Source organism: Quercus suber, unplaced genomic scaffold (assembly GCF_002906115.3).
Source record: "Quercus suber isolate HL8 unplaced genomic scaffold, Cork oak 2.0 scaffold_521, whole genome shotgun sequence".
In the NCBI taxonomy this organism is placed as follows: domain Eukaryota; kingdom Viridiplantae; phylum Streptophyta; class Magnoliopsida; order Fagales; family Fagaceae; genus Quercus; species Quercus suber.
In genome coordinates this window covers 494,133-507,345 of record NW_027069970.1, presented here as the reverse complement: position 1 = coordinate 507,345, position 13,213 = coordinate 494,133, and the positions used below count along the sequence as shown (strand labels likewise).

General features: G+C 35.1%; 1 protein-coding gene across 9 annotated transcripts; it reads right to left on the bottom strand.

Moving 5' to 3' along the window:
- Positions 1–233: 233 nt before the first annotated feature.
- On the bottom strand, positions 234–13,070 carry LOC112004157 (putative disease resistance protein RGA1). 9 transcript variants are annotated; one of them, XM_065763723.1, is made up of 20 exons: positions 9,036–13,070; positions 8,734–8,927; positions 8,466–8,622; positions 8,122–8,183; positions 7,717–7,804; positions 7,386–7,558; positions 7,169–7,210; positions 6,969–7,019; positions 6,224–6,668; positions 5,745–5,893; positions 5,620–5,655; positions 5,428–5,527; positions 5,224–5,284; positions 4,818–4,905; positions 4,423–4,593; positions 4,178–4,336; positions 3,185–3,293; positions 2,071–2,183; positions 1,099–1,301; positions 234–763 (listed from the first exon to the last, which is right to left on the bottom strand). In XM_065763723.1, the coding sequence occupies exon 1, from the start codon at positions 12,908–12,910 to the stop codon at positions 9,206–9,208; it is 3,705 nt and encodes a 1,234-aa protein (XP_065619795.1). In that variant the 5' UTR covers positions 12,911–13,070; the 3' UTR covers positions 234–763; positions 1,099–1,301; positions 2,071–2,183; positions 3,185–3,293; positions 4,178–4,336; positions 4,423–4,593; positions 4,818–4,905; positions 5,224–5,284; positions 5,428–5,527; positions 5,620–5,655; positions 5,745–5,893; positions 6,224–6,668; positions 6,969–7,019; positions 7,169–7,210; positions 7,386–7,558; positions 7,717–7,804; positions 8,122–8,183; positions 8,466–8,622; positions 8,734–8,927; positions 9,036–9,205. The 9 variants fall into 9 exon arrangements, with proteins under 9 accessions (XP_065619795.1, XP_023892157.1, XP_065619794.1 ...); XM_024036389.2 differs by lacking the exon at positions 1,099–1,301 and having other exon boundaries at positions 6,224–6,341; positions 6,452–6,668; XM_065763722.1 differs by lacking the exon at positions 1,099–1,301 and having other exon boundaries at positions 7,363–7,558.
- Between the last annotated feature and the right edge of the window lie 143 nt (positions 13,071–13,213).

Genomic DNA, 13,213 nt, shown 5'->3' with positions numbered 1-13,213 from the left:
CACCACATTTTGGAAGATACTAGATAACAAGGATTTGGGAGAATATCCTATTTTAACCCATTTAGCTCTCATTTGGATTTTCTATTTGTTTTGTTTTTAACTTCTATATAAATTACTTTTTAAATCTTATCATTTGGTATGATGCTTAGAAAAAAATCTCTCTTTCTTTCTTATTGAAGTTACATTTGGTATAATATTGAAAAAGTATCCTTTTTTCAGCACAACATTATAACTTAAATGAAATAGAGGTTCCCAATTTTCACTCATGTTTCGATTCATACCCAAAATGCTTATTAATGAAATCAACATCTACTCCAGATATATACATGTTCTATTCCTTTCATATGATTACTATAATGCGAGAAACAAGAAGAATAACATGAACATGGAATACATAGTCAACAGTGTGCAACAAAACAAAATAAAATGCAGAAGCACCAAACAAGAGCTTAATAACCTCAGCTGAAATAGCAAATCCCCCAGCTGCAACACAAGGAAGTGTCATGTTCCATCCAAACCACAAGCCTTGTTAATATCAACACGACTGGTTTCAACTCTCAAGTATATAATTCAAGATACCCGTACAGCAAGCTTGCCTCATCAGCATCATGACCCTCTTCTTCCATAGCATTTTTTAAACCAATTAAATCATCAAATTATCTTCAAGCAAAACTGAATGATATTGCAAAACCCATTTGAGAAGATTCTTGGAACCACAGCACATGAACTTCACTCTCATCTCAAACCTCCATGCAATCTCTCTCTACAAAATTTGTAATATATATAATATATTAATAAATGCTATTCAGGAATTTATAAACAAAGAAAATGATAAATTACAACGAATAGAAAAAGTACTCATACCTAACTATGAATTCAAATGGAAACATGAAAACTTTCCTACTTATGCATGTGTCTTTATCTATATCATACAATGACTGCATTTTGTAGCTAAAGTGGTACTTTCTCCCCACTCGGGAACAAGCTGGAGAGTTCTCTAATATATATCACTCATCTTAATTATCAAGAAAACCAAGAAGAAAGAAATGAATGCATTGCATGATCATCAATTAAATCAAAAATGAAGTTTATGCTTACATGTTCATAACATAATGTGCATATCTTGCACTTGAACTCATAGCAAGGAAGTCCCAGCCATTTATAGCATCCACCCATGTTTATGCAGCTTCATAATGTTCACGGGTGATGTTATATTTCTTTGGATACTTTTTTGAACACAAAATCCATAACAACAGCTCCGACATATTTCAGTGCAAGTTATCTTATAAAGCTAAAGTTTCCTACAGTAATAGGAGATGACTACATTAGAGTTAAGATTATTAACCAAAGACTAAATTTCAATTTGATCACAGATTGGAGGACATAAGAGTATGAGAAGAAACACTGGTCTCAAAATTAAGAACAAACAATAATATTTTCTTAATATAAACTTGATGGTCACCTCCATGCAGAGAGAGAGAGAGAGTGATCAATAGTTCATAAGTAAACCTAAAAGAATACAGATCAGACAAACCAAACATACCACACAATGCTCACCATCAGATAGGAGTCTACAGAGCCACAACATGCCAATGCATAAGTACATGTCCAAAAGTGATTTTTTTTTTTTGGATAACTTAGCATTGTTCAAAAGTGATTGATACAAATCCATAGGTAAAACTAACCCATGAAAACCGGCTTGCAAGGGGAGGATGCCAAAGAGTTTATATACCATGGTTAAGCTTATGCTTAATCCATATGGGACACTAGGGTCATAACAGTGAAGGACCGTAAACCTAACATACAAGTTTAATATATGTACTCTTCTTCCATATCAAATACAACCTTTCTTTCAATAACATTAGTCTACAATTTATTTTTGCTTGTGATTAGTGATAACAATGGAAGATGCACTACAACTACTAGAAATGAGACATTAAAATAATAGAACACTAGGTTTTTCCTATGCCTCAATGGATTTTGCATATGAGATCAACAAAAATGTCACTCATCAGATGAAAATAGCCCAAGAGTTTCTTAGAAGAATAGGATAAATAATTAAGCACATACCTGATAGACAGATTCACCCCCACCAACCCCTAGGTTGTGAGCAATTTTTAGCAGCTGTTCCTTGTTTCCTGCTGGCACCCTTTCAAATGTTTGCTTTGTGCTTCAAACTGTTTCTACATATTCAAATCTATATCAGATGGTATGGCCATTTACGGAGGCAAGATATGGATAATTAAGAAATTTATGTGGTTGTCCTTAATTGACATTAAGATTCTTGTAATTGTTATCTTGTTGAAACATCAAAAATGCCTTCTTTTGATTCTAAGGCAATCCTATCTCTTCTCTTCACCTTTTTTTTTTCTCTTTATTAATTATTCCATCATTCTGCAGAGTTCTTAACCATATACCTAATTATCAATGTGCTAAGATGCATGATGCCTGATACCTTAAAATTACTAGAAAAGGTCTGTTGATTTAAGGCGCACCACCTAACCCAAGGTGACTTCAAAGGCAAAAGGCAACCATAAGGTGCCAAATAGACTCACTAGTACATATATAAATATATATATATATATATATATTTCTGTGCTCTTCAGAAATTTAACCACAACCAGCTATTGTTAAGCCAAATCTCAAATTTAAAATCCTTAACACTTCTGATTGTTACAACAGTACAATGGCAGATGCTATTGAAGACCAACTCACATACTTTTCTTCAAAAACTATAATCACCACCATGAATCCCAAATTCATTGGAGAAGGCCAATAAATCTTTAACGCAACAAAAAACCAGAAAAGAATCTTAAATTTTAGAACTCTGAGGATGACAGAAAAGGAAACACCTATGGATGCAGCCTAAAAGAAACTATAACCTTGGAGACACCTATGTATGTATTCCATTGTTCATTACATCTATAATTTCAACTCTTGTTCTTGTATGCCTTAAGAACAAGCTACAATTGTAAGCTATGAAAACTTAATTTCAATATGCTTCAATAGCTGACTTGTTGCACAATTACCCAGCCCTAACAGATTGAATAAGCACCAACTCTGATGGACAGGTTTTTCCTATGTCTCAATTAATCTTGCATATGAGATCAACTGAAATGTTTCCCATCAGAAGAAAATAGCATAAGAGTTCTAAGAAGAATAGGATAAATAATTAAACATATACCTGATGGACAGGTTCCTTCCCTCCAAACTTTACGTGAGCAAATTTTACTAATCGTCCCCAGTTTACTGCTGGCACCCTTTCAAAGTTTGTTTTGTGCTTCAAAATAATTCTGCATATCGAATATGAAATTGTAAATAAATCATCCAAAACATAAGCAGGGGAAAAGCAAAGAAAACTAAATGTTCTGGATAGTATGCCCTCCTCAATTCATTAATAACCCTAAACCCTTTGTATGATACCTAAAAGACACTGTAAACTTGAATTTTTTCTAGATAGCATACCCATATGAACCTGTTAACCAAGAGAAAGTTGAAACTCAACAGTGGTTCTAGCGTACTGAAGGTGTCAAAATCCAGTGTAATCATAAGGATACTAAAGCTAACCATGACTATATATATTATTGCTTCCGAGGCATCTAGTGCCAAAATATGCCATTTCAAGTGGAAAATAAGAAAGAATAACACAGGCAGGAGGAGGTTTTTATGTTAGCAAATTCTTCACCCTTCTACGAGGTTATTACAATAATCAAAAACTTCACAAGTCTTCATCAAATATAATGAGTTAATCGGCTGTTCCTCTTTGACCTTCAATTTCCCCCTTCTTATATTCAGACCACTTGATTTATCTCACTAATTGGGTTGACCTTCATAACTTTGTGGGGTATTCTGTATTTATAGTTTTTGAGAATGGCTAATATGGCAAGAAAATATTTCCAACTTGTAAAAAAAAAAAAAAAAAAAAAAACTGATGACAGAACAACACAACAGAATGGACACTACTAATTCTTTCCTTTCTTTTCCTTCCCAAAAGATTGATTTTATCCTTTCTACTCCTTTAATATACAAACTCACAAACTCAGTAATGTAAGTAGTCCAATCAATGGCACATTCCCCTTTGGAGAGGAAAAAGCTGAAGCTTTCTTGAATTCTCTAGTTAATCAATGGAGGCCAATTTCAAAATTCTAGAGGAAAAGGGAAATATCAGGATCAGCACCTTCTATTTGAACTAAAGTCGGATTTTTTTTTCTGAGTTCAAAATAACTTCTTCTAGAGAACAGTGGAGAAAGATAGCTTGGTATTCATTTTTTCCTTGCACAATCTTTTTCCCAATGCAACAATATTTTCAGCTGGGGGCTCTCCAAATTTCCTGACACTAATGGACATAAAAACAAGAAATTAGTAGAAAATAAGGGACTTGTTTACAATAGAATTGAACTAGGTAACATATTTCTTTAGTACCTTTTGTTTTCCCCCAACTGCAAGCTTTTTTTTTTTTTTTTTTTTTGAGTTCTAAATAACTTCTTCTAGAGATCATTGGAGAAAGAAAGCTTTTGGTGTTCATTTTTTCCTTGCAAAATTTTTTCCCATTGCAACAATATTTTCAGCAGGGGCTCTCTAGATTTCCTGACACTGTTAGACATAAAACAAGAAATTAGTATAAAACAAGGGACTTATTTACAATAAAATTGAACTAGGTAACACATTTCGTTAGTCCCTTTTTTGTTTTCCCCCAACCACAAGCTATTGTTATTTTATTTTGCTTTTATGAGGCATTCAATTTTAAGACTTTTAAACAGCCAACCTGTTTAACTAGCAAAATAACTATAGTGAGAAAAAACTAAATAACTGATTACCTTAGCAATACTCTAATATAAACAAAAGACTGATGCTCCAGAAAGGTAGTGCTTGAACATCCCAAGTATCACCCGCCTAAAAATAAAGCTATTTTCAAAAGGTAGGAGTGTTAGCATCAAGCTATGGTCCTCAATAACATCATTCTAGCAAACATAAGTTTGAGAGTTTCAATAAAAAGAAGAAGATCATGTAGATTATGGAACTTGTAATGTTGCATGCAAAATTGAATACTTATCCCATTTATCCCCATTGAGTAGAAATGTCCATTGTCAGCCATCATCCAAGCATCATATAGGTGAAAAGGTCAACCAAATTGGTTTTCCCCACCTTTTTAAGTCGATTATATTGTTTATAGTATATATCACATTACACTGAGGAAATAAAAAATGGATGGAAACATGGTACCTTATAATTGTGTATGGAATACCAAAGTCAACCAAAATTGCTCAACCTTTCTATTCCACACCTGTAATATGGTGAACAAGATAAAGCATTTGGCCTAGCATTTTGTTTTTATTAATTATAATATTAGCAAAAGAATCAATAACCAAAGAAATGGAAGAAAAAAAATAAGAAAAGAAGTCATTTAAAAATTAAGGGGTCACGAACCAATATATTGTGGTCACCCAAGCTGTTTTCAAGGGTCGATTTGGGTTTGTTCCACCCATAGAGCCAACCAACAAAATTTGCTTCACTTCTATAGCCTTAGCTGTCATATAAATCATATAACTCAGAAAAATAAAATAAAAAACTGTTGTAAACAGAATTCAACTAAGTGAAAATGAGGAGCAAAAACTCCACCAGCATCTATTTGGTTTTCTGCCCAATCCAATCAACCTAAGAAGGAAAAAAATTACATCAACAATAGGATGAATATAGAAATTAAAACATGACACCATCCAAAAACCAGCAAATGTACTAATGACCTGTTCAGGATATGCTCCATCTTCAACACAGGACTCAGTCCTTCCAAGTTCCACCTTTGCTTGGATCAAGATCAGATTTCATCTTCAACACAGCACTTGGATTATAGGAACTATGCGGCGGGCATCCCTCATGTCAATCTCTTTAGGCACTTAAATCAATAAACCAGCCAAGTAAATCGTCTTATCAAGTCATAATATCTAGAAAGACCATCTTTATAAATTAAGAAAAAAAGAAAAAAAAAGGTAATCAGCACTTAAATATTGAAAATTGCAACGCCCAAAGTGTTCAACAAGAAACCAGTTATGAAGCCCAGGCTTTTTCTAGGCTTCAATCGCTTCTTCATATTCAGATCAACTCAAACATTTTTCATTCGAAAAGGTAAAAAAGAAAAGAAAAGAAGAGGAAATAGAAGAAATAGAGGAAAACCAATGGAATTGGTGTTTGTAAAAAGATTTGAGATTAATTATTAAACTTATACCAAAAAAGATTGATGATTGACCAAATTCATCCACTCCCAACACTAGTTTGAGGATGTGAGCAATTTTGGGCTGCCCTCCATTGTTTCCCTTGACTCCTATTCAATTCTTTGTAGTGTGCTTGCATATGGAATTGCATATAAATTGCAAAAACATCAGCATTGAAGAAGATAAAGAATAAAAAAAAAGAAGTGCAATGAGTGCCGAAAAAAATAAGTAGAAGTACATACCCATTGGAAGCATATCAGTTGTTGAACAAGAATTTAGTTATTTGCAATGATTTTCAGACACAATGTTACTCTAACATTAGCAAGTCCCACATAAACAACTCCTTTGCCAAGTCTGAATTCCCACTTTATCATCAATGGCAACTATCATTTATTCTAGAAACTTTGTTGGACTCTTTTATTAGCCTTCCAATCTATTTATGCACTTAAATCAATAAACCTACCAAGCAAATCATCTTATCAATACTTAACATGTGAAGAAATCATATCCAGAATGATTTTTTTTTTTTTTTAAAGAAGAAAAAGAAGGAAATCACCACTTAGTTGTTGAAAATTGCAAAGCCCCAATGTTTTAAAATAAGCACCAACTATATTTGTTTAAAATATATAATATTTTAAAAGAAAGCCATAGGTGATTTATACAAAATTTTCAATTTTTTTACATAAAAACAGTTAAAATCAAAACAAATTAATCAGATCAAATTTGAAAGTAAATGGAAAAACAGATAATGATACTTACGCTATTCTTCTTCTCTCACTTCTTTCCCTTCAAAATCTTCTTCTTCTTCTTCTGCAAAAACCCAGATAATGAGACCCAGGCTTTTCTTCTAAGGTTTCAATTGCTTCCATATATGGGTCAATAGAGTTTTTTCTTTTCTTTTTCAATAGACAAGAACAGTGCAAATTAATTTATCATATTGGAGTAAGGGAGAAGATTACCTAAAAATATGTTCTCGATATCAGGAATTGCTGATTGAGGCGCTTCATAATTGCAAATATATTTCCCAAACATAAGAAGATAAAACAAGTTAAAAAAGCAAATAGATTGCCCAAACATAAGAAGTGAAGAAAAAAAAAGTTTAAAAAAGAAAAAATAAAAAAACTCTTTGATCAATGGTTATATTGATACATACAACAATCTTATTCTAGTCCTCACCAATATCCTTTTGGCATCTTTTCTCCAAATGGAGGCAATCAATGATGCTTAGTATCTGTAAAGAGGTGAGGCGACTCATTTCTTCGGGAAGTGATGTCAGATTGGCACAATCGTCAATTACAAGGTTTTAAAGTGACGTGAGGCTGCCAATCCATTCCGGTAAAGTCATCAAGCTGGGACAAAAAAAACAAGAAATTAGTAGAAAACAAGGGACTTTTTTATGATAGAATTGAACTAGGTAACACATTTCTTTAGTCCCTTTTTTTGTTTTTCCCCAACCTATTTAACTAGCAAAACAACTATAGTGAGAAAAAATTAAATAACTAATTACCTTAGCAATATTCTGATATGAACAAAAGACATGATGCTCCAAAAGGTAGTGTTTGAACATCTGAAGTATCACCCGCCTAAAAATAAAGCTATTTGCAAAAAGGTAGGAGTGTTAGCACCAAGCTGTGGTCCTCTAACATCATTATAGCAAACATGAGTTTGAGAATTTCAATAAAAAAAGAAGAAGATCATGTAGATTATGGAATTTGTAATGTTGCATGCAAAATTAAATAACTTGTCCCATTTATCCCCATTGAGTAGAAATGTACATTGTAAGCCATTATCCAAACATCATACAGGTGAAAAAGTCAAGCAAATTGATTTCCTCCCCTTTTTTAAGTCAACTATATTGTTTATAGTATATCATAAGATACGAATGAAATAAAAATGGATAGAAACACCATACCTTATAATTGTGTATGGAATACCAGAGTCAGCCAGATATTGCTCGGCCTTTCTATTTCATGCCTGTAATATGTTAAACAAGATAAAGCATTTGGCCGAGCATTTTTTTTTTATTAATTATAATTTTAGCAAAGAACTGATAACCAAAGAAAGGAAAGAAAAAACAAATAAGAAAAGAAGTCATTGATATTAAAAAATAAAGGGTCACAAACAAAGAATAACTTAGTAAAATAAGTGCAAAAAAATAAGTAAAATAACTTAGTTGAGTATAAATACCTTCAAACAAAAAAATTACGTAAACAATACATGAAAACATCCAAAAATAAGCACAAATGTGGTAATGACCTGTTCAGGATATTCTCCATATTCGAAACAAAACTCAGGCATTCCAAGTTCCACCTTTGCTTGGATCAAGATCAAGTTTCATCTTCAGCACAGCACTTGGAATGTAGGAACTATGCAGCTAGCATCGCACATGTCAATCTCTTTATGGCTTTATGCACTAAAATCAACAACCCATCCAAGTAAATCATCTTTTCAAGTCATAATATCTAGAAAGACCATCATTATAAATTAAGGGGAAAAAAAATAATTAGGGGTAATTGACACTTACATTTTGAAAATTGCAGAGGCCAAAAGCGTTCAACAAGAACTAATTATAAGGCCCGAGCTTTTTCTAGGCTTTAATTGCCTCTTCAAGTCTACTCAAACATTTCTTCTCATTCAAGGAGAAGAAAGAGCCAGAGGAAAAACGTGAGCAATTTTGGGCAACCCCTTGACTCATCTTTGTAGTTTGCTTCTAAAATTCTACATATGGAATTGCATATAAATTGCAGAAATATCAGCATTGAAGAAGATAAATATTAAAAAAGAAGTTCAATGATTGCTGAAAAAGGAAATGTAGAAAGGACATACCTAGTGGAAGCATATCAGTAGTTAAACCCGAAATTTGCTGGAATATTTTGGGACATGAGAAATTTTAGGCTTGCCAATTAACTTGTTTGAAATGATATTCCAACGCAATGTTACTCCAATATCAGCGAGTCCTGCAGCAACAGCTCGTTTGCCAAGTCTGAATTTTGACTTTATACAATATCCATTTTTGGGACGTGGGCAATCTTTGTCCAATCCTCTCCAATTTCCTGCTGGCATCTGTGCTTTAAGTGGGGACATTTATAGATCATCAGGTACTGTAACGAGGTGAGGCGACGCATCCCTTCGGGAAGGGATGTCAAATTAGGGCAATTTGCAATTTCAAGGTTTTGAAGTGATGTGAGGTTGCCGATCCATTCTGGTAAAGTCATCAAGCTGGGACATCCATTGATCTGCAGGGACTGTAACGAGGTGAGGCGACGCATCCCTTCAGGAAGGGATGTCAAATTAGGGAAATTTCTAATTTCAAGCCCTTGAAGTGATGTGAGGTTGCCGATCCATTCCGGTAAAGTCATCAAGCTGGGACATTCGACAATCCACAGGGACCGTAACGAGGTGAGGCGACGCATCCCTTCGGGAAGGGATGTCAAATTAGGGCAACCGTCAATTTCAAGGTGTTGAAGTGATGTGAGGTTGCCGATGCATTCCGGTAAAGTCATCAAGCTGGGACATTCGACAATCGAGAGTGTTCGGAGAATAGTAACGGATTGAAGATATGCAGGAAGAGACTCGAGTTTAGAAATTCTTCTGAACGACAGAGACTGAAGGCACTTAACATGTTGAAATTTTGTACCATCATCGTCCGCATCACTAAATAGATCAACTTCCTCGCAGTCCGCAATGCTCAGCGCCTCAAGAGAGGTGAGATGTCTCAGAATTTGAGACAGAGATGTAAAGCAACTCTGAATAGTTAATTCCTCGAGAGAAGTTGGGTTTTGAAGCCACTCCTCTGGCAGAGACTCTATGTCTGGCATCTCCCGCAATTCCAATTTCCTTAATTTGGAGAGAGGAGAGAAAGAGGAGGGAAGTGAAGAAGCTCCTGCCGTATTCATCTTCATCGCCATTGTTTGTTGCAATGCCTTCCAGCTAAACCTTCTCAAATCAAGCTTTTCTTCGAGATATGGAAACAACGGCATGGAAGTCAACTTACTACAATCATCTACAGTCAAGTCAGAGAGACAGGGAAAGGAAGGCAGTGATATGTGTTGGTGATATTGATGACTCCATGATGATGTGGATGTCATTATTGTTGCATTGCGGTTATCAACAATATCCCTCTTCCACCATCCCTTTAGATTAGGACATCTGTCTAGCGTAAGTGATTTTAGGGATGGGAAAAATGTTGTCAGTGATGAAGCAGAGACTTCATTGGTAATATCTAAGTCTGATATGTACTCTAGGCTATGCATTTCTGAAAGATATAGGTTTCGAAGAAATGGCAGTTGATACAATGGTGGCACATGTTGGCATTTCTTGCAATCCCATATCAATAATTCAGTAAGATTTGTTAGCGAAGAAAGCCAAATTGAAAATCTCGCACCCCCGTAGCCTAGTACAAACAAATATTTTAAATTTTGGGGTGGTTGTAGGCCATCTAACAAATTTTCATCATGGTTGATAGCATCATCAAGCCTATAATTCCATCTTAATGACAAGTTACTGAGATGCTGCTTCTCCTTCAAGTTTGCAACCTTTGTTTCTGAGATAGCATCTTTCACCAATTCCAATTTTGAAATCTCTATTTCTCCTCTCAAATCATTTAGCTTGTTCAATTCTGCCAGTCCACCACAGCACTTGGAGGAACCTCTGGGGTCCTTACTAACAACAAAAAGGGATAATGTTTGAAGAGAAGTCAACCGCCCAATTCCATATGGCATATGAGTCAAATTTAAACATGAACGTATATCAAGATGCTTGAGGCTGACCAATTTTTGAATGTCTGTTGGTAACTCCTTAAGTTTGACACAAGTATCGAGTTTCAATGTGTGCAGATTAACCAATCTCGTAATAGAACCAGGGAGAACCTCAATATCACTATAGGAAAGGTCAAGGTACTTTAGATGCTTCAACTTACCTATGATATTTGGCAACGTCTTATTTTTTAAGCCGAATAGATCTAATGCACGGATATATCTAAAAGCATAAATAAGTTTTCTGAGAGTTGATTCTTCCCATAGATGATTCGATCCATGGGATGTCGATAAGAATGTTCGCATCTTTTTTGCTTTAACCAATGAGTTTAAATTCTCTTCAAAGAATGAACCATCCTTAAATGTGAATGATAGATGACGACTTTTTTCATTGACATTTTTTGCATTAGAATCAACTAATGTACACTCAATCCTTGAGATAGATAATGCAAGATCATGGACTAAATCATGCATCTTAAACCATGTCTCCTGATACATGTAGGCACTTTTACGTTCTACTTGGAAGAAGGACCTCCAATGTAGTTCCATGAAGTACTCATTGGCAATGTCCTCTAATTGTTGGTTCCCCTCTGGTGACTCAATAAATCCTTGAGCTATCCATAATGATATCAATGTCCGACTACTAATCACATAATCTTTGGGAAACAATGAACAATAAGCAAAACAACACTTTAAATATGATGGGAGATGATCGTAACTCAATTTTAGAACAGGCAAAATCTCATCTTTCATCTGAGTTACATTCATGAGTTCATTATTCTTAATATTTGACCATTCAACTCCTGTTTTTTTAAAGTATAATACTCTTCCTATTGTCTTTATAGCAAGAGGCACACCACAACATTTTTCTACAATGTCCCTTCCAATTGCTTCAAGGTTAGGATCGATGGTCTCTTGCTTTTTTTCAAATGCCATTTGCTTAAATAATAACCAAGATTGATCATTTGATAGGCCTTTTAAAAGATACGGTGAGATTGTGCTGGTAATATCTGCAACCAAGTTGGTCCGTGTAGTTATCACCACCTTACTTCCCTTTAAGCCATCCAACAAAAGTGTTTTCAAATTACACCATTTTTCTTTGTTATCGTTCCACACATCATCCAACACAAGTAAGTACTTCTTTTGGCTGAGACTTTTGCGAAGTTCAATTTGCAATTGATCCATTTCAAGGTTGTTAGGCCTTGTACCGATTGCCGATGCAAGTATCTTTTCAGCAATTGTTTTCACATCAAAGTCATCTGAGACACACACCCACATCTGCAACTCAAAATAATCCTTGACCTTCTCATCATTGTATATATATTGAACAAGTGTGGTCTTTCCTAGCCCCCCAATTCCTACTATGGATATGAACGAAACGTTCTCTCCCACATCAAAGTCCAACAATTGACCTATGATGGCCTTCTTGTCCTCCTCCCTCCCGATAACGTCTTCTTCACGTACAAATGAGTGAGTCTGGTCCCTCTTCCTAGTTACAACTGCTGTCCCTAAAGGACGCTCTACCAACTGGAAATTGTTCCTATCCTTTGCTATATCATTAAGCCTCTCCCTCGTAGCCTTTATTTTGCGAGCCATCTTAAAACCAAAAGCAAGTTGATTTGAGCTAGAAAAGAAAACGCGTACCTTCTTTGTCATTTTACCACCACCCATCACATTTTGCCGCAAAACATGAGTGGAGAACTCGCTCAACAAGTCATCTGCATCAAAAACTGCATCTCTGAGCTTCGTAAGCCAGTCCCTGACTTGACGGCTCTGGACCTGCTGGTCCTCTGCATCCTCAAGAACAGCTTGAATGGTGGAAACAGTGTTTGACATTTTTTCGAGGTCATCTTTGAAACCCCAGATTGATCCAACCTGTTGGAGAGTGGAGGAGCCCAAGCTTTCAATGATCTTCCGCACAACGCCATACAGGATTGCATCGGCCATTTCTTCTTGTTGGGTGAAAGAAAGCACTGAGAGATAGACAAGAAAGCTGAAAAAACAAGGATGAAATGTGGTAGAAAGAAAGAAAGAAAGAAGATTAAAGTTTTGTAAAGGCAACACTGCTCAATTTCGCTTTCACGTGGAAAGAAGAGCACTGATTGATGATGATGATTCCGCGTGAAGAATAAAGAAGTATATTTGAGTTTTGCAAATGACTATTTGAACATGACTGTTTACTGTTTAGTTTTACAAAGAAGAGCACAGTTTTCACCACCCGTGTTTCCAAAACGCGTGATCCCACCGAAA

Coding starts and splice junctions, on each gene's coding strand:
- LOC112004157 (XM_065763722.1), bottom strand. CDS start 12,910: ATGGCCGATGCAATCCTGTATGGCGTTGTGCGGAAGATCATTGAAAGC.